The sequence below is a fragment of the Cervus canadensis genome, chromosome 12 (assembly GCF_019320065.1).
Source record: "Cervus canadensis isolate Bull #8, Minnesota chromosome 12, ASM1932006v1, whole genome shotgun sequence".
NCBI classification, from domain to species: domain Eukaryota; kingdom Metazoa; phylum Chordata; class Mammalia; order Artiodactyla; family Cervidae; genus Cervus; species Cervus canadensis.
In genome coordinates this window covers 41,600,524-41,622,509 of record NC_057397.1, presented here as the reverse complement: position 1 = coordinate 41,622,509, position 21,986 = coordinate 41,600,524, and the positions used below count along the sequence as shown (strand labels likewise).

At 39.8% G+C, this 21,986-nt stretch overlaps 1 protein-coding gene across 1 annotated transcript in view; it reads right to left on the bottom strand.

Annotated features, from left to right (window-relative positions):
- ZBTB10 (zinc finger and BTB domain containing 10) overlaps positions 1–14,680 on the bottom strand; it is a 31,894-nt gene extending 17,214 nt beyond the window's left edge. The window contains exons 1-2 of the mRNA XM_043483485.1: positions 13,073–14,680; positions 2,669–3,557 (exon numbers count right to left, since the gene is read on the bottom strand). Of these exons, the coding sequence (XP_043339420.1) occupies positions 2,669–3,557; positions 13,073–14,023 (1,840 nt within the window). The 5' untranslated portion in view covers positions 14,024–14,680. The remainder of the gene's footprint in view (positions 1–2,668; positions 3,558–13,072) is intronic.
- Between the last annotated feature and the right edge of the window lie 7,306 nt (positions 14,681–21,986).

Below are 21,986 nucleotides of genomic sequence, written 5' to 3'. Positions count from 1 at the left end.
TCACCGTGACTTTTCAGATGATTAGGTAAAGAATTCTAAATTAAACATTTAAAAGCATTACTTCACTGAAAGTTTTCACTGTCTTTTCAATAAATAAAAATGAAAGTTTAACCAGTAATGTAGACCTCTATAAGTTTTAAATGAGCCTCAATTTTTTAAAAGACTGGGTCACTAGTTTATAAATTGCCAAGGTTTTAATGCTGGGCAGTCCTAAAGATGGAACCTGCCTCTATTTTCAGTAACTGAAAGACCTTGGTAAATACAGACCCACTATGTTCTTTCTTTCTTGCTCAGAATCTGCCTGGAGAGTTCTAGTCAATTCTGTGCACCAACAAACTGCCTATGACTGTTAAGAAAGTGGTAAAAAGGGTTTGGAATTCACAAGGCGGGAGGGAGGTACAGCACTTAGCCTAAAAGAAGGGGACATCAGGGGAAATTTTTAAATGTTAATACCTGAAAGGTTATCAGGTATCAGAGATTAGAGGTTAGGCTCAGATTATACTACTAAAAATGGCAAAATTAGAGAAGCAAATTCTAGCTCAATATAAGGTAACTTCCTTATAATCATACTCATCCTACATGAAAACAAATGGTCAAGCTGAGGCTATTAGACCACCTATCAAGAATCTGGTACAAAGAACACTGCACTGGAAAACTGATTTCAAAAAAATCTTAATTTTTAAGGGGGACTAAGATGACCACGACAGCTATGTTTTTATATTTTGTCATTTTTCAAAATAACCCTATAAAAGTAGCATAGTCCAAGAAGGAGGAAACTGGGGGCCAGTGTTTAGCTTAATTTGGTTATGGTAACATAGTTAAATAGCAGAACTCATTTACAAAACCTGATTCAATTTGGGCTCTTTCTTCTATCAGTGACTCACAGCACCATCACCTGTAGAGCTGACAAAAATTAACTACCAGGCCATATTCCAGACCAATAAACCAAAATCCCTGGCAGGGACAGTCAGGCATCATGATGGCTAAAGTTCCCAAGCAATGCCAACATGCAGCCATGATTAAGACCCACTGCTCTACACCAAGGGCTGGCAATAAAGCTTTACCTGAACACACTCCTGTTCATTTGTTTACATACTTTCTAGAACTGCTTTCACACTACACTGACAGTTAAGTAACTGACTTCACAACCAACAAACCCCAAAATATTTACTGCTTGGCGCTTTACAGTAAAAATCTTCTAGCTCTGTATCATATCATGTTCTAGCTCTTATAGGATTTTCTGCCACTGAATGAAGTTGGATTCAGAGGCACCAAAAAGTTGTTAAAGTTTTAACAGCAGGAATGTAGCACATCACTGATATAATCAAATTTCAGTTAAGCAAGGTTCATCAGATATTAAGGTGGCATCAATGACATAATAGAATTATCTTTTATAAGCTATCAAAGATAAAAAGCATATTAGACTACCAAAAATTATGATAGACCTAGTGCATTGATAGAACTGACTCAATATCTTCTACATTAAAAATTAAGCCAAAACAAAGTGCTGCTAAGTCTATCATTAATACTTTTAAGAAACCACCTCTGGGATTTTATTGCTAAAGACTCGACAAGTTGGAGGGGAAAGCTCAGTAAACAGTATTCATTATACATGTATACTGATTTCCACATGATTTCTACCAATGAAAACTAAACCCAAAGCTAAACAGCCAGGGAAACCATTTCACAGGATTATGGCATTCTGCCCTTTGGGAACTAAAAACAATGATTCTTTTAAACAGAAAGCACTCCATCCCCAGGTGATCACCATCACATAAATCAGACACTGAACAGTTACAGATCTCTGAGGCAACACAAGCACTAAATGATATACGACAGTGGTGGACATGGTCAAATCTGGGGTCCACAAAGGAAAACCTCAAAGCCACTGGACTACTTCAAATAAAAGTAAGCTACACACAGACAATTAAGTTAAAGTTTCAAATCTATTTTCACTCTTCAACAATGGTCCACCTCACTTCATTTAAAAAAAAAAAAAACTATAAGATGTGATATGTAAAGGTTCTTATAGTCAAGAGAAAGGTCTCAGAGGCCTCTCTTACTTAACTAATGCAAATGAGAATGAAAATGAGGAAACAGTGAGACAAACTTAAAATATTCCAGTTTCTGTAAGATTTATGGGAAGAACAGAACAGTGAGTGGTTCTAAACAAAGTAGAATCCCATTAACTTTTGGAAAATTCTGTAAGACAAATATTTAACTACAAAAAATTGAGAGTAAAGAATGCTAACTAAATCTCAAAAACGTTCTGAAATGACAAACGAATCACATATTACAACCAAAGATTTTATCTTTTCCAGCACTGGGTACAAAAAGTGAGCAGAGGCTACAGACCAGGAAAATCAAAGAACTACACATAGAGTCCACATGCCATAAAATATGGGCAAATTCCTGATTAGTTAACACAACCTTTGAGAAACCCACAACATACATGTGTAGAGAAAAAACTAAGATATATAAAATCTTACATTTGATACAAGATTATATAAGATATGTGATTGTCCGAGTCATTTTTTCCCTTCTATTACAAAGACTCAAATTTACTATTTCTTATGTACATGACTTTAATAATACACACAAGATTATATCCAAACAAAATGAGAATAAAAACTGACACACCTCTGTATATATTCAATATAGTATTTACCTGGTTCTTCCTTGATGAATGACAAATCTTCCTCTGGATAGGCAACAGGTGGCTGCATCACCGAGCAATCTTCTAAATTTGTTTCATTATTAGGTGGTATATTATAAACAAATCTCTTTGTAGCTTGGGTTTTTCTCCTTGTTTTGCCAGTCTCTTGAATCCCCTGGGAGCCCATATTATTCCAAATGAACACTTTTGTTTGGCCTTGAGACTCATTTTCTGTCAATTCAGGTGAACCATCCTGGACCCAACTACTGTCATTCGTTTGGTAGTTTTCTATTTGGCCCTCGTCGACATTACAACCATCATTTTCAATTTTTACGTTACTTGCCAAATTGGTAAGATTTCGTGTTGCCCAAAAACTGGCAATTTTTTGATCCCGTGATGAAGACAGGCCATCTCTGTTAACTGGTTTTCTATTATTATAGTCCACAACTACAGACTCTGGAGCTTCTGATTTAATGCTTATATTTAAGGCATCTTTAATGAAATTTCGGCAAGTTTGAACAACTTCACTCATTTGAAGATAGCTGGCCACTGTCATTACTTCAATGGCATTTTGGCTTGTGAGCACCAGGTTACCAGAATACAAGAAGTCCAAGATGACTGAAAAACCTTGAACTGCAGCAATATCTAAATGGGTAGTATTGTTTTGGTTAGGGCTTTCTTTGTTTGAAAAGCAATATAAAGTCTTAAAGAAACGGCTGCCTGCAACCAGGATGTTCTTATGAGCTTTAAAGATTTTTCCGCTCACCACGATGCTGACATCACAAAGAATACCTTTCTTCCTCTGTTCATTTAGTTGTCGAAGAAGTTGATAGCAATAAGAGTTCTCATTTGGCCTACTATTAAAGTCACAGTATCCCTCCTCTGATGGTATTTCTGACTCCTGCAATAGATGGAAAACATTAACATTAAATTTTATTTACTTTTTAAAGCTTCCATAACAAAGACAACAACAATTGTCAATGTAACTTTTTAAAAGCACTATCAAATACACTAATCTGTTAGTAATCATTACATATTTTGAGACTGAGGTGTTCACCATCTAACTATTAAGAGAAAGGGTGTAAACAGCTTGCTGCAATCCACTATCATACAAAAAAAAAAAAAAAAAGAAACATCCTGAGGACTAGAATTTCATTTAAAGAATACTGTGTATCACATATCATGCTATCTTTCCAAATATAGCTGAAGACATGGATTGAGAATTATTCAAAATTAAAACAGGGAATTCCCTGGTGGACTCCACAGCCATTGCCTAAGTTCAATCCCTGGTCAGGGAACTGAGATCCAACAAGTCAAGTGATCAAATTAATCTGCCTTATCTCTGTAACTGCTAATAACAGAGTAGTTTTTCTGGTTGAACTTAAAATATTTCAATTAAAATATGCTCAGTATCTCATTCTATTTAACATTATTAAAAAAGTGAATTTTAAAAGTCTTGGCAAATACTGAGTCAGACAATTTAGGTCAACAAAGTTAATCATATCTAACTATGCAGTCCATGGGGTCTCAAAGAGTCGGACATGACTGAGCGACTGAACTGAAAGAGAAAGTAAGGTAAGACCCTAACTTAAAAAAATGCGCTTCAAACTACAGGAATACCCAGTTATATACATCCCCAATCAATTTTCAAAATGACTTATCTCTTTAGGATCATAAATACTACCCATCAGGTAAAATTCCTGAACTCAAAATACTTAATGTTTATAATCTTCCCTCTTATCAATCTTTTAATTATTCATTACAGCTCAGTTTAGCATCACTACATTACCGTAATTTCCTGTATTGACAGCAAGAATAAAGGAATGTGATCTAGATTTTGGAATGCTGCCTACACTAGTTATTAACTGTGTGTCCCTTCTTAAACTAATAAAGCAGTAAGTACTAGGAGTGTTTCTAAATAAGAACTTCAGGCCCTACTCACAGTCACTAGGTGGGTGGTGGTGGTTTGGTCGCTAAGTCGTGTCTGACTCTTGTAACCCCATTGATTGTAGGCCGCCAAGCTTCTCTGTCCATGGGATTCTCCAGGCAAGGATACTGGAGTGGGTTGCCATTTCCTTCTCCAGGCACTAGGTGGATAAGCTCCCTAAGTTAGGCAGGTGTCTAATATTAAGTGTTAAAGATTCATTATTTTCTTTGGCACAAAATATTAAATACAAGTTGATACTATAAAATAATAAGACACATATATACAGGTCTATGGAGTAGACAGAGTCTGAGAAAAACAGAGAAAACATACATACTCGATTGTTGGATGCTGGGAGGACTGATATGCTTGGAGAGGAATAGACAATGGGGGCAGGGAGAAGGGTGTAGGGAACAAAGTTGTTAGGACTGCAAAAAGATTCTCATAGAATATTGCAAATGGTGGTGAGATTCCAAGCAATCCCACATCTCCATTCAACCCCACCACGTGTGCTGTTCTGTGCTCAGGTTCTTCAGCTGTGTCAACTCTCTCCATGTCCGACTCTTTTCTACCTTATGGACTGGGTAGCCCACCTGGCTCCCTTGTCCGTGGGATTCTCCAGGCAAGAATACTGGAGTGAGTTGCCATGCCTTCCTCCAGGGGATCTTCCTGACCCACGGATTGAACCTGGGTCTCCTGCACTACAGGCAGATGATTCTTTACCACTAGCATAACCTGGGAAGCAACCTCATCATGGGTATAGCTTAATCACACAAACATTAGGTTCCATTCTGAATTCTGAATACAGTGGGTCAGGCATATAATAATCCTGAAACTAAACCAGATCACATGATCCACCTAAGAATTTTCGTGCTGTTTTCCAGGTATGAGAAGTCAACTGAAACAGAATAAAAATGCCAGAATTTCAGGACACATCAGTATTTCACAGCAATAATGAAACATTACAGATAATCCTGCAAATCTGGAGTATATGGTCACTACAGAATGAAGCACAGGAAGCAGAGAATTCCCTTTGCACTTCCAACTGACCCTTGGCAGCATCCCTATTGCCTCCCAGGGGAGTGCATCATTAATTACATTTATACTCTAACCCCACCCCCACATTCTTGCTCTATCATACCAAAATGGCCCATATTCTAAATCAGTTATTTTCTCCTCCTATTAAAGACACCCAATCGTAAGCAAAAATTGCTAACAGCCACAGATGAAAAAGTAATCAAGTAATCCATGATTAAATTTTTGCTTCTGGGGGCCGGAAGAAAGTAAGTGAGGTAAAAAGATATTTTAACTTTTATACCTTGTATATAAAACCAGTATGCTGTGAAGTTTCCAACTACTTAGTAAAGGGATGGGAAATGTTTAGGACTCTATATAAAGAACACTGCTATAATTTTCTATAGACTTATCATACTGTTTATGAGGCTATCTAAATAAGACTTTTTATTATTAATTTGCTTATGCTCTCTACTGACTACAGAAAATTTCCAAACTACATTGCTCTACGATGCAGGCTTAAAAGTAAGCTTTGCTGTGCATGTCATACCTGCCCAGCAAAGCTCATTTGGTTCAAAGTTCTAACAGATACTGTAGTAACAGTAAGAGCAAAAAATTTGGCAACACATTGTAAAGTGTCTGTGGAAGCAGTGAATTAGCCTTTACAAGTCAAAAAGTGCTTTAAGTTTATTCATTAAGCAGTTCAAAACACTTTAAGAAGGAAGTGGCTATGTCATAGCAGTCATTTTAGGCCATGTGTTCTGAAATTTCTGGGCCAGTCCCAATTTCTGTAATTCTCTGCCATTATCACACCAAATGTCCTCATTTTTGAAAATAAAGAGAAAAGCCTTTCCACCAAAATATTTGTCCATTCCACTTTTGACACAAGGTATACAAGCCAAACACACTATTCAACAACTATTTTTCTTCATTACTACTGAAACAGAATAGTAATGTTACATGCTACAAACAGCCCCAGCAATTTCTCCTTCAGTACTGATCAGAGCACTGTGCCATGTTTCTGTAGCACATGTTATATATGCTCTCCACAAGGAGTTTACCAGTCAAGAGTACATGTACTCTACAAGGGGAGTATTATTTGAGGATATGGGTAAAATAAAGCAAGATAAGCACTAAAATAAACTGCCAATATTACTTGCTAAACCAAATAAATTCCTAGTAACTAAAGACAAAAATAACAGGTCCCTAAGAACTCAAGTCATCTCTGTCTCTCCAGTTCCCTCTTTAACATTCTATGTCCATTCTTAGTATATTGATAAACATGAGATACCACTGATAAAAATACACTGATAAAAAGGTTTAAGTATTTCCAGAACTTTTTAAAGACTAGTTGGAAAAATTTCTATTCCCTTTCCCAAAAAGGAAAACACAACTTAGCCAAGCATTAGTCTAAACTAGATAAACAAGGAGAGACTAAGGAAACAGACATTCAGATTAAAAAAAAAAAAAAAAAAAAAAAGACAATGTGTTACACCAGAGATTCTATAAATATGAAAAGTCTCCTGTTATTTTTATCTGTGGAGATGCCCATAAGTAAAATTATTTTTAGAGACCTTAATTAACTCTTCCAAAATTAAGAAAATATAGAAGTATACATTTGGTTAAAATCCGGTTTATTATCTTCAAATTTATTTCCAGAGAGGCCAAAAGTAAATATTTTAATCAGAGAAAAAGCTGCTAAAAGCTTGAAAAATCTTGACTTTACTCACTTATTAAATAAGCATTAAATCAATGTCTGTATCAGACAGGTTCTATAGTGGGAACCCAAAATGATTTTGTTCTCAGCCTGAAGTTATTACTACTGAGCAGGATTCTTAAGATACTGAAGAATACAACAAGAACTTTAAGAGAGCAAAGAGGTGGTGCACCTAATCCAGTTTTTGGAGGGGTTTGGGTGAGATCTTTTTTTGAAACAAAGATCTGAGCAGAGCCTTGAAGGATGCAAGAGTGGAATGAGAGGATGAGATTCTAAGCAAATCAGACAGCATGAGAAAAAACCAAGGATGTCTACAGCATCCTCACAATTCTAGATTTATGAAGAACTTCAAGGTGATCCAAAAAAGCCCAAGAAATGCAAATATGCTCCTAATGTTTTTGGAGCTAAGTGTCTATAACTTGCACCAGATTATCTAGAGATCTGAATCCTGCACAAGATTAAAGACCAAGGGTATAGGTGCCTACAGAAGAATGATCTGACTGAATTAACTGATAAAAGAGATGACTGTGGCAGCAAAGTGGAGGATAATTACTAGGGAATGACATTGGAAATACTGTGACCAGGGCAAGCCCCTGTTAGGTGTGCAGCAGACCTACAACAAACAAGGACCTTAACTGGGTAAGACAGGTAACAGTCATGGGGGGACGGGAAGTGAGGCAGAGCCCAGAAAATTTCTCAAGTAAAATCCAAACTTGAGTGATTAATTAGATTTCAAGGCAGAGGTGTGGAGGGAGATCATAGGGTGTTCACAGCATTCCAGCTGGGAGAACTGGATAACACCTGCTACTGTAGAGAACCCAAGATCACACTACCCAGTCTCCCCATTCTTCTGAGAGGGACAGGGGGAAAGAGAAATTCAGCTGCAGTTAGCTATCTGTAGTCAATTCACAAATGATTAGAAAATGTTACTGGCTAATCAAGTATTTAGTATTTACTTCCCTACCTAGAATTCCAGTCCCCTTTTGATAAATGGATAAGTAGGTAAAAAATATATTTCAAACATAAAGTGTAAAATAAAAGCATTAAAAACATAAAAATCTTTTGTTGCAGCAACCCACTGGAATGGTATACTAAAAGAATAAAAATATCAATGTCCATTTACAAACCCAAATTCTAAAACTCAAACTCCATTTATAGTATGAGGACAAACAAGGCCATAGTGAGCATGATGCAAATGCCTGCCAGTAGTACTGACAAATTATGTAAGTCAGTAGATAAAGAAAGGAATATCTCCTTTGAAATCAATATCTCTTCTCTTGAGTGATGACATTTTCTCTTGCAATTTAACTATTAATACTATCCCCAGAAATTATAGATCTATAGGTCTGGGATTGTAGATGTCTTCAGGTGATTACAACTTTCAGCCAATTTTATGTGCCAAAAATATGCTTTATTACCAGCTCTCCTCAAAAACCACATACATACCAACAGGTGCTTCTACACATCAACTTACACATATTTCATTGTGGTTCTCCTCTCCTTAAAACTGCTAAATGGTTTGCCCAACAGAAAAAATACAATCATTTCAACATGAAAGGATCATCCATAACCTGCAGTCTACCCACTCAAACTTAATTTTTCATCCTGCTGAATTAAATCATCTACTTATCAGACACATCAAGGCATCAATTTCCATTATGCTCAAGCTGTTTCCAACTGCAATGCCTAGAATGCCCTCCCCTCTTCAACACTTATTCATTTAACACAAGTTAGGAGCCAATTCTACAAGCTTCTCCCAACCTTCACAAATAGAATGATGACTTCCTTTAGCGTCTTAACTGTAACTTGAATATTATTTCTAACATGGTAGCTATCATTTTACTGCAATGTCTTTCTCTCCTTACTAGAATACAAGTTTCTTGAGGTCAGAAAAATGTCTTATTTACATAGGTTTATCTTCAGTGCCTTGGAATCTACCTAATAGGTATATTTTAAGAGAGAGAAAGAAGTCCCTAGACACATTATAAAGCATAGTCAAAAACACAAGAGAAAAGGAATCAGTTTTTACAAACACAATGAATGACTGCTAGAACCTATATAAATATTATACAAATCGGTTATTCAATGGACCGTAGGCTCCGTGGTTGTCTGTAATACCTATTTCTCCTTCCCAGTGAAAGGTTTTCAGTCTTTCTTTCAAAATCCTTAAAAAACAATTTAATTTTTGCGAAATGCAATGAAGGCTGGGAGCGCTGTCTCACCTTTGCTTTTGCTGCTCACCAACATATTCCAATTAGTAATTTTAATCAGATCACTGATCTGAATTAAGTATTTACTTTCTGGAAAGGTTAACTAAGTTTGTAACAATAACACACTTGAACACATGTTTTAGGCTTACTAAACTGGAAAGAGTTGACAGAATGTGTGATTTAAGCAATGAAAATTTCCCAACTGGGTAGAAAGTGATCTGACCCAAGATACAATGGTAATCCATGTTGTTAAAGCAATTTTAAAGTCCTCTGGGCCAGATGGTCAAATCTTATATAAGCTAATCACCGAAGCAGATATATATAGTCAGTTGTTACTCAAAATAGAAATTTATGTTGTCCCTTACATCCTTATAAATTACAAGGATTTTTCAGAAAGAGAACGCTACAGAACAGATTCTGAGAGCATCTGTAGACTCTTGCATGAGCAATCCTTAACAATCAACATCAAAATAACCGGATATCAAAGGTTTTAAGAATGGGCCACTGGGAATTCCCTGGCAGTCCAGTGGTTACTTCCACTGCAGGGGACACAGGTTCCATCACTAGTCAGGGATCCCAACCACAAGTAGTAAGGCAGCCCCCTCACCCCAAAAATACGCCACAGTCTCTTGGCCACCACCATGATTTTTCCCTTACAGAAATCGCAAGAAAAAGTAAAATAACCCTTATTCACATACTAAGATGTGGCTAAACTCCTCACAAAAAAAACAGACTCCTTAAAATTAAAGAAAAAAAGTGGGGAGGGGGAATAAAGGGAGTGAACTAAGTCCCAACTTCAAACTTAATTCTTGCCTGAGGAACTACAAAACTATTTCAGTAATTTTAAGGCAGGAGAAAACTCATGCAAGATATTCTTCATGAAGATGAGAAAAACTGCAAGTGCGATGAGAATGTTCAAAGAACCTGAATGGCCAAAGTCTCTAAAAGCATGGAAAAAACTGGTTTGTTCTCTAGAATCAAGAGTGATTCCATGAGATTAAGTGGCTTGCAAACTGAGAAAATTGGTAACACTGAGACATGAGGTACCAGCTACCCCCACCGCAGAGTTATAGTTATTTCCAAAGACAATAAGTAATGGTGATAATAAATAATGGTTATCATTTACTTAGTGACTAGGTGCTGGCATATACACTTTGCATACATGACTGGAAATTAACTCATTTGCCTATCAAGAAAGAGGATTAGGACTCAGGTCCCCCTACTTTTAAGCTCAAGAATGCTCTTACAGACTGTGTTATACTGCCTCCTGCAGGTAATCAAAAGCTGCAGGGCAATGTAAAAAAAATGATTAACTGTGCATAGGAAGAAATAAGTCAGTTCTTCAACCTGTCACTCATGTATTAACAAGACAAAAAGATCCGATAGGTGGTACCTGGGGTCAACTACAAGGTAATACCCCAAACTAATCTTAGAATGAAAATAGAAATGATTAGAATCAGTTCAGAGTGGAACTGATGGAAACTGATGGAATCATCCAAAATCCAATCAAGGGAACCAATAAATAGCCTTAGACAAACAGGAATGACTTACTAAATTGTATTATTCTCAGTCTAATGAAATAATGTCCTAAGAGAAAGAAGTTGGTCTGCAGATTATATTGTAAAAAGGGAGTTTCAAGGGGGCAAAGGGTAAGGGAGGGATAATTCAGGGATTAAGTTTAGAAAAGGTTTTACCTAGGGATGAATTCCCTAATCCAGATATATGCCTAGGGGAGAGGAATACACCATGCTAAGTCTATCATAAGGTTATCCAACTAATTCCCCCTTCCTCTGATTCCAGGTTCACTAAGCAGCTAATTGTAATAATCTGTACTCCCATTCAGATCTGCCTACATAGACTACAAAGAAGAGGAGTAACTGGTCCACCGAATTAAGAAAACTCAGTTTGATTGTCGTTTTGGATTTTTCTAAATAACCAACTCATCACTTAGAAAAGCATACTTTCATTTTCACAAGCCCTCCACCTCATCACACTACTTAACTTCAGGAATATATACTGCGTTGAAGCCTCTAGACTTCTCTTCTGTAAAATGGGAGCAGAATAATTACTTGCCAAAATAAGGGACATCTGTGTTTGGCATACAGAAGACAAGTCTGGCACTCCAATGCCCAAGCTCACAAAGCTAGTAATTGCAGAAAGCTGAGATGTGAACCTAGATTTAACCCAAAATCTTTTTTTTCCTTCCTCCATTGCAACATTGCTTATAAAGGCTAGTGTCATTTATAACCAAGAACTGTAAGACTTGGGACAATTTACTTAACCTTTCCGGGCCTTACATCTTTAAATGACCTTCCTTGTAGGGCTTAGGCAACTAAAAGTTGTGCAAAAACTGTTACCATTACCCACCTGAGAAAAACAACCCTATGCTTTTAACGTTAAAGTCTCAACTTCTGAGAAATTTCTGGGCTGTAGGGTTATTAGATAGTGTCTAATGAACTCCACTAAAAGTGTTCTAAACAGCAAGATCAGTCCAACACACAAAGGGACTAGTATCTCAAAGGTGACTTTCTGAAATCAACGCCTGGCTACCGATACAAAAGAATGAATTCCAACCACAACCACAGGTTGTCTTAAGAGGACTGATTAACATCTGCTTGGCTTGAAAAGAGATTATCAAAATGATAAGACTATTATCTTTAGTCCAGAAATACTAAGATAAGATCTAAGAACTGAAGTACCGTTTACCTGTTTTATAACTAAGAACTTATGATTTTGGTAAATACATTCTCTACCAGTTCGAATCAACTAGTTGGTAGAAATAACTTTACATTCAGCACTTCAAATATTCTAAGTTTAAAGTAAACCACATTTATATGAAAACTCTTTGAAAAAGGGGATTACAGAAAATCTCAGCACAGAAATCTGGAGAGAAGGAAGCAAGTAAAAACTACCACAATTTACCAAAAGCATACCTTTGGAAAGAGAAGTTCAACAAAAAGTTTAAGGAGATGAATTTAGTATAATCATTCACGAAGTCTTATCCAAAGAGTTTCCTCTACATTTACATACTACTCTCATATTTCACGTTATTCTGACATGATAAAAAGAATTTTCTCGGTTGGATGTTCTCCTAAAAGGGGTAGCGTCAAAGGTTAAGGAAAGAGTTTAATTCTTCAAAGTTACCAGATTTGACTTCCAACACCACGTTAAAAGACTACCAACATTAAAGCAGCTTTTCTAAAATCACAGCTAATAACATTCTAACCACAAAGCCAACCTTACGGGGTTAAAACCTTCAATCTCGCTTATTAAACTTTCCTTCTGATTCAGTCTGACGGGCAAAAAAATCTGAGTCATGAAAAAAATTAAATCAAATTCAGCGCTACGATTAGAAAATTGTCATTCCTTCCCCTCCCCCCAACTCCCCCGGTTAACTTTTGAAAACTTATTCCCAGGCTTTTGAACCCCCACGCCTAAGCTCCCTACACCTCTCTCCCAACAGAAAAGATGTCTTCACCCAGGAGAGTGAGTTTTAACTGATAAACCTTTCCCCCAAAGATCTGAAAAAGCAGGAGCAACATATATCGTACCTGGGCGTTGGCTTCGTGGAGTTTGTGCTCGGTAGAGACGTGGTGCCTCAGAAGGAGGGTTTTCTTGTAGTTGCGGGTCCCTCGCGAAAGCTCGTCGTGCCCCACTGGGGGCAGATCCCCGCTTCCTCCGTCCTCGGGGGGCTTTTGGCACCAGCCGCAAGACATAAGGCCAGTATCCTTGGAATAGCGCAGCCAGGGAAAATCTTTGAGCCAGGAGGTCTGGAAGGAGCAGTGGAGCTTCTGCATTAGGGACTTGGGCCGCGCGAGCGGGAAGTGCTGGACAGTCTCTCCTTCTCCAGCTCCCACACCGCTGCCCTCCGCTTCGTCCCCGCCATCGCCGCCCGACCGCCTGCTGCTGCCGCAGCTGCCTCCTTCCGCCCCGCTGCCGTCGCCCAGGCTCGCCCCCTCCTCTTCGTCTTCAGTGCTGTCGCTCAGGGACGCGCCGTCCGGCATCAACTCCTTCCCCTCCAGCGCGTCCAGCTCCAGCTCCACGGCCGCCGGCCCTCGCCCATTGAAATGCCTCAGGGGCCACGCCGAGGTCTCGGGGCGGCCGCGGCTACTGCCATTGTTGCCGAGCCCCCCGCCGCCGCCGCCGCCTCGAAAGGCCAGAGTCCGACGGTTCCTTTCCGCTAGCAGGGGGCCCCCGGCGCCACCGCCGCCCAGCGAGGTGGGGCCGCCCGCGTCTTGGGGGAGCAGCAACTCCTTGGTTTCCTCGGCGGAGGCCTCCAGGTCTTGGGTCTCCAGGCCCTCCAATTCCACTTCCTCGTCGGCCCCCCGCCCATTGAGCGGCTGCGGCGCTGGCGGCGGGGGCTGTCTTGGCTGGGGCTGCTGGGGCCAAGCCGAGGCCTCCCCGCCAACGTTATTGTTCGCGGAGCCGCCGCCGCCGCTGGCGGTGACCAACCCGCCTCCTCGGAACGCCAGCGTCCTGCGGTTCATTTCACTGAACGACATGGCGCGCGCCGCCGCCGCCGCCCGGTGCCCCGGCTCGCGCCCGGCCTCGGGCCGCGTCCCGCGCGCTCCCCGCCGCTCCCCCTCCGCTTTGCTCCCGCCCCCACCGCGGGCGTTCCGGTCTCGCGGGGCTCGGCCTCACCCTCCCGCCCGGACGCCCGGCTCGCGCTCGCTCCCCGGGGCTGCCTCACGCGTCCGCCGCCGCCGCCGCCGCCCGCCGGGCCGCCGCCTCCGGCCGCCTCCTCGTCCTCCACCCCCGCCCCGCGGCGCTCCGGGCAGCGTCCCGCGCGGAGAACGGGGGGGGCGGGCGGCGGAGAGGTGAGCAGCGAGCCGGCGCGCGTGAGGCCTTCGAAGTTGAGAGGCGGAGTGAGGGGAGACCCTCCACTGCCCCCTCTTTAAAGCCGCGCGCACACACCGACCCTCCAAACAAGATATCCTTCCTCCGGCGCGCCGAGGAGTCCCGACGCGGCTGCCGGCTTCCGAAGCGCTGAGGGCGAGAGGCACGTTAAACTGCCGGGCTCCGCCACATAACGAACCGACAATAAAGCCGGCGGAGCGTTTCCGTCCGACCAGGCCCTGGCGGAGGTCGAATGGCAAATGAACAACGGACCGTGCGCCCACAATGCACCGGGGTAGCAGTAACCGCTGGAGGGGGAAAGGGTGGGGGCCGGGCGGGGGGAGGGGGCTGGGCTTGGGGCTGGGCTGGGGTGGGGTGGGGGCGCCTGGGGACCGGGAAAGGGGCCGGGCCGCGCCTCCGGCCTGGGGGCGGGGGTGCGGCCGCGGGGGAAGGAAGTCGGCCGAGGGGCGGGGGACAAAAGGCCGGGCGGCGGGCTGGGGGGTCTCGGGGAGGGGGCGGGCGTGTGCGGCCGGGGCCGGGCTCCGCGGAGGACAAACAGCTGGCGAGTGTCAGGTCTGGCCGCCTCCCCGCTGCCCGCACGCACCTACCCGCGCCCGGGACGCACATTTTCCTTCCCTCGCCACGAGTTCACCTGGGACTTTGAGAAATAACTGTGCGGTGGGAGCTGCGCTCCAGCCTTGTCATTTGCTGAGGTGGGGTGGGTGGGGGTGGGGGGTAACGGTGCCCGAGGAAGTGAACTTATTTTTGTTCCTTCACAAAGACTGGACCAGGCTGTACCTTTCGCGCGAGGAGGTTACAACCGCGGGCACCTTCTCGTCTGCTGCATTGTGTATTCGATGCAGCACCTCTGGGCGATAATCATTTCACAGAAAATGCACCGCCCCGAGTGTCTTATTGCTGTGATGAAATGGAAATTTAAATAAAAGGTCGAACACGTGCGTTCAGTGGGAAGTATTGACATGGGTGTTACATCACCAGCAGCCAATCAGAGAGCTCCAGTCGTGTTTATACTTCTACAACCACCTTGTGAGTATTACAGTGTGTCAGAACGTTATAAATATTAGGCAGGGTTTTCCCCGAGAGTGGGGAGGAGTCGGCTCACACAGACGCTGCGTGCGACTCTGAAGAGCGTGTGTGTTAAGGCAAGAATTGATTTTTAAGACTTTGGGGTGTGTTTTTTTTTTTTTTAAACTGTTTACACTGCACATGGAATTTAGAGTGATTAGAAGAACAGATGGAGCTGGAAATGAAACTCTTACAATAATAATCGTAGTCTACTTGTTCAGAAAAAGATTTTCCAATTTGGAGCCCTTATACTCGTATTTTAAAATATTTTTTAATATGCTAAATTTAGCAAATTCTGAAGTGTTGAGATTCATTTTACTCTTTGAAACGTGAAATAAACTTTAAAAAACAAGTTTAAAAAAAGTAATGTGAAACAAATCAAATCATTTTTATTCAAAGTTATTTCGGATTAAAAAAAGATATTCTCAAACTATGGAGGAGCTTTTTACTCTTTTAATAAATATGTTAAGAGGACTAAATGAAACAGTATATGTAACCGTAAAAATAAATAACTCAGTAAATTACAGAAGTTGAAACTGTATATTAAAAAGTTAATCACAAACATTCAAAATACGTTCAAGATAATTATTGAGTAGGGAAAAAAAGGACATGTTATGTTTTACATTAATGTATGTCAGCATGTGCATGGGGAAAAATGAGAAAAACACAACTCTACGGTTATAGATTATCATGTGTTAGAGGCTTTAATCTTTTATGTTATATATTAATGGAAAGTTATATGTATTTAATAACATGTGTTACAACATGTGTTACAATATTTAGGCTTTCTAGTTTTATGATTCTGTTCTCTTCAATAATTTCTATTTTTAAAATAAACAGCATTTTAAACTTTGAATATATCATGTGGAATATGGAATATGGTATTTTTTCAAGATTAACCTTAAAAAAAAGGTTATCCCAGACATATTATAAAATACTATTTGCCTTAATATTTTTGAATGGACTAAACTCATGCACAGCCATACCCATATATTGTATAGATTTATTCATATCAACTTTTACTTAATTCACTGTAATTTTAGTATCTGTAATGAATGAACAGTGTTGTATGTCAAACAGAAATTGTTAGTTCTACCTTATAGATGAAATGTAATTTTAATGTAAAGAATGATAGTACTAACCTGCCACAAAGAGATTTTGGCTTTCAGTTATTTTGTTGATAATGATCAGATTGCTACATATCCATGTTGTCACCTGGTCACCAATGATAAACAGCCTGAAACTGCAATATAGGTCCTTAGATTGGTAGAGTTTGTGGATTAAAAAAAAATGTGTCCTGCTTTGTTTTAGTTGTTGGAAAACTTAGGACAGTGGAATCTCTGATGACCTAATTTGTATGTTGGAGAAATGAGAGGGTTCTGCCCACTTGGCTGTATGTATTATGTACTATATGGAAGAATGTTATAATAATGCTGTGCTTTGTCCTTAATGCATTTTTTTAAAATTCCAGGCACTTGCAAATAAATACATTATTTATTCAGTTTTAACTCTCACTCCCTTCTCCAGAAAAAGAGGGAAGAATTACTGAAGTTAATCGCTTATCCAGGGTTAAGATGATGGGAAGTAAATGTTCTTAAGAATTTTTTATTTCGGCTTTAAAGATTTTTTCCATTCCCAAACTGTTAAACTCATATCTTTGTTGTTGTTGTTGTTTTCATCTTATTTGCCTAGTACTTAACAGGCAATATATATCTGTGCTAGTATGCTAGTTTTTTTTTTTTTTCCTGATTCTGGTAGCATCAGAATCACCAAAAATGCTTCACTCCACTAAGTTGTTAGTTGTGTCCAAACTGTATTTTTTTCAGACATGTAGCTTACCTTCTGTTTTGGAAAATTCACATCATCTTCTGTCTGGAGATTTGGTTAAACGTGCACTGATTAGGGATGAACAACACTTGATTCAAATAAATGACTTAAATGCTAGGGTCACTGACCTCACAGCCAAACAGTGTGAGTGTATGATGTATGAGTGTGTGTATATTTTTATCATTATATGTGTATAAATATATATTCAGTTGTCTTCTTAACCCTGAAGGAAGATCAAATCAGAAACAAAGTTCAAGAGGATAGTAATCCACAAATGTCTCAGAATACCCTGAACAAGGGAACTTTGAGTAACAGAAGGGGATCTCCTGTTCTGTAAATGGAGTTTTTAAGAATTCCCCCACCCCTTCCAGTCTCCTACTAGCAGGCAGGGATCTGTTCTCCCCTCAAGCCCCTATATTTGCTGTTGGGGTTCTACCATATTCAAGGGGATTCCCCCTCATGCTTACCAGGGGAACCCCTCCAGAATGGGGCATCCCCAGCCAATTTGTCCCCTAATTTCACTTTAGGCTGTGTAGAACTGCTGCAGGTTACCTTGATAACGCTTTCCCCTGTAACTCTTTGACGAGGTTAAACTCCTCTACCTGGTTCAGCTGATCTCTGATGATCAAACTTGACTATTTGTTGCCTTTGAGAGGCATTTTTGCCTCGACAGCCCTTTGCCTCTTTAGGTTCTAGGGACAATATGCTGTGATTCTGTATGTGGCACTGACATGTGTCATCCACCAGAATAAAGTCCCTGAGAATAGAGACTGTGTATTTATTCACTCTTACTCTCCCCTACCCCAACCCCAACCCAGCTCGAAGTAGGCAATTAGTAAATATTTATTGGATAATTATCTTCCCTCACAATTTGTTTTAGTAGGCCACTTTTTCTTTTGTTTTGTCTTCTTTCCCTTAGATAACTAAAAAATATTCTTTTTGAAGATATTGACCCACTATTTCCATTGCATTTACATTAAAAACAACAACCATCATATGACATATAATGGAGTATTATTCGGCCCTTAAAAAGAAGGAAGTCCAGCCATTTGCAACAACATAGGTGGACCTTGAGGACAATTATGTTAAGTAAAATAAGCCAGACACAAAGGGAAAAATACAATGAAATCCAGAATGAGGAATCTAGTGAAACTCACAGAAGCAGAAGGTGGAATGGTGCCTGGGCCAGAAGGAGAGGGAAATGAGAGACATTAGTCAAAGGTTACTGTTTCAGTTATACAAGATGAATAGTCTTCGAGATATATACTTAGTATAGTGTAGTGTCTGTAGTTAACCTGTATTGTACACTCAAAAAGAGAATAGATTTTAAGTGTCCTTATCACAAAAATGAACTTGGGCAAGCTCTGGGAGATGGTGAGGGACAGGAAGGTCAGGCGTGCTGCAGTCCATGGGCTCGCAAAGAGTCGGACATGACTGGGCAACTGAACAAACAAATCACAAAAAAAAACAAATAGAATGGGCAGGAGGAAACTTTGGAAGATGATGAAAATGTTTGTGGCACAGATAGTGGTAATGGTTTCATAAGTGTATGCTTATCTCCAGACTCATGAAGTTATATACTTTAAATATGTACTGCTTTTCATGTGTCAATCATACCTTAATAAACTTAAGCAAAAGCGATGATAATAATGTAGTTCAAGATAAATAACATTAGCACCATTTTCTATGTTGCCTACAGTGAATTGCAATTTACACAACTTCCTTATGAGTTAAATCAGGGTAGGTATTATTCTCATTCAACAGATAAGGAAACGAAAAGGTTAATTGACTTGCTTAAAGTTACTGGCTGAGGCATACCTAAATTGAATATGAAGGTAATACCCTCTAGCTTCCCTGGTGGCTCAGACAGTAAAGCATCTGTCTGCAATGCTGGAGACCCAGGTTCGATCCCTGGGTCGGGAAGATCCCCTGGAGAAGGAAATGGCAACCCACTCGAGTACTCTTGCCTGGAAAATCCCATGGACAGAGGAGCCTGGTAGGCTACACTCCATGGGGTCACGAAGAGGCGGACGCGACTGAGCGACTTTAAAAACCCTGTAGTCTAAAGCACCTTTAGCTACTAAAATACAAATGGTACACTTAACAGTGTATCTGCATAATTGGAAGCTATACTAAAATTTAAATGTGTTTATTATTCAAATACTGTCATAGAAGAAAAGAAAAAGATTATTGTGTAAACACAGGCTTCCTTTTTTTGTGCCTAGCCAAAAGAAAATTTTGGTGTTTATGAGTTGGACTTGGCCTCTTTTTTTGCTTTTAGTTTTTAATATGTTTTAATATGATTAATTGTTTTTGTATTTTAATGGGATAAATATACCATAATTGATATAACCAGTCTTCCATTGTTGAACATTTCATTGTTTACAGTTTTGGGGTTTTTTGCAATTATAAACAGCTCTTCAGTGAATATCCTTGAAACTAAAGCTTTGCATCTTATTTCTCTAGAATAAATTCTAAAAGAATTTCTGGCAAAGGGAACCAACATTTTATAAAGTCCTGTACTAGCTACCTGATTGCCCTCCAGAAATGCTCTCAAAACTGTAAATAAAGTACCAAAAGAAAATGTTATTAGGCTGGTATTTCTGTAATATTGGGGAGTGAAAAATTTAATTCTAAGCAGAATACAAAGGCCAGAAACCTTAAAGGAAAAGATTGTCAGAACTGACTATATAAATTGTAAAACTTTTGTTTTCCAAAAACATAATAAAGATTTTTATTAAACTAGGAAAAAGAGATCAGGCTATATATGACAGACAAAGGCTTAATATCACTATCTCCAAAGGGTTGTCTTAAGTCAATAAGATAAACATACCTAGTAGAAGATTAAAAGAATGTGCAAAGGACATTTACTGGAAAATCATGTAAGAAGAAATATAAGTGACTAGTAAACTTATGAGATGTGCAGAATTGGCCAGGTATCAGAGAAAAGTGCATAAAAAACTCCAGGAGGTGTGATTTTTCTCAACCCACCAGAGGTATAAGAAAATGAATATAATCGGGAATGGAGGTAGGAATAACTTTCTGGTAGGCTTTTTGGCTGTATATATCAAAATGTAAAATGTGTATATATCTTTTTACCCAGCAACTTCAGTTCTAGGGACTTACCCCAGGCAACTATTTGAATGTCTGTGCTAGGATGTTCGTTGAATCACAAGGATTATAAACCTAAAAAACTTGAGCTTCCATCAGTGTGGGGTTATTTACATACATTATGACACATGCCTATAATGAATTATTGACCAGCTATTAAAAAGGTTATGTAACCCAAGTCTTATTATTAAGTGAAAAGCAATAAGTATATTAACAAATATAATAGGAATGATTAATTAGTGCAATTCATAGCTACTGAACACCTACCTAGTCTTTATTAAGCCATGCTGCTGAGTACATGTAAGTTTGTGTGTGACTATAAGTATGAAAAGTGATTAAGAGGATGAACTCTCCATACTGTCTTATATACTGAAATTATTATTTATATTGAGTATATGATCGGAAAAATAAAGCTAACACAGTTACCTCTGTATGTTTTCCCCCAGGACCTCTGGAAAATATTGTTCTTTCTTCTTTCTCTTCATTTATTTGTGAACCCATTTTACCCTGCCTCCAAAAATAAACACAAAGAGTTAAAAGATAAAAAAACAGTGATTCTTTCCTTAAAAACTTCCAAATCCCTTTAGAACATGATTTATTTTTGAAAAGCTTGTGTTTACATGCATATACATTCAGTGAAGCTTCTATCTCACCAAACTTTCTAGCCCTGCCCTCTAATCCCTTCTCACTCTGAAGTCAGTAATCTTTTTAAAATGCCAATCTGATTTTATCACCCCACCAACATTAAAACCCTACAAAGGCTTTAACTATTTTCTGTTGGTCTACATATCAAAACACGTGAGAGGCCTGCAGAGCCCAGCAAGGTCTGGGTGCCTTCCACTTCTCCAGCCTCACCTCTTCCTCTAACTCTCTCTTCCAAAAGCTAGACTCCTCCTGTCCTTCAGGTTCGCTTTGATTTCTGTCTGGCCTTTGCACTGTTCCCTGTCTATAAACACTCTTCCTTCCCTTCTCATCAACCTACATTCATTCTTACATCACTTCCTCAGGGCGGCTTTCCCTGACCACCCACACTCCCCAACATTCGTATATCCTGTTGTAGGTTCTCCCAGCACTTTTTCATCTCTTTTTCACAGCATTTGTCACAACTGCAGTTTTTAAAGTGTTAGTTGCTCAGTTGTGTCTGACTCTTTGTGACTCCATGGACTGTAGCCCACCAGGCTCCTTCCTCTGTCTGTGGAATTTTCCAGGCAAAAATACTGGAGTGGGTTGCCATTTCCTTCCGTGGGGGATCTTCCCAACCCAGGGATCGAACCTGGGTCTCCTGCATTGCAAGCAGATTCTTTACTATCTGAGTCACCAGGGAAGCTCTATGTTGTCAAAATCGCAGCTTTTAAATGTGTATAATTATTTGATTATCACATACTCCTCCAATAAACTGATAGCTCCATGTGAACATGGACCATTTCTGGGTTTGCTCAATATTGTATGTTCAGTATCTAAAAGCAGAGACTCTGACATAGCAGAGAATCAGGAAGAATTTGTCAAATGAATCAACAGTATATCAGTGTGCAGATTGGCAGGCACTAGGTACTTACAACCTTGAACTTTCAACAAAAGACTAAAACAGATTTTTTACTGAATAAG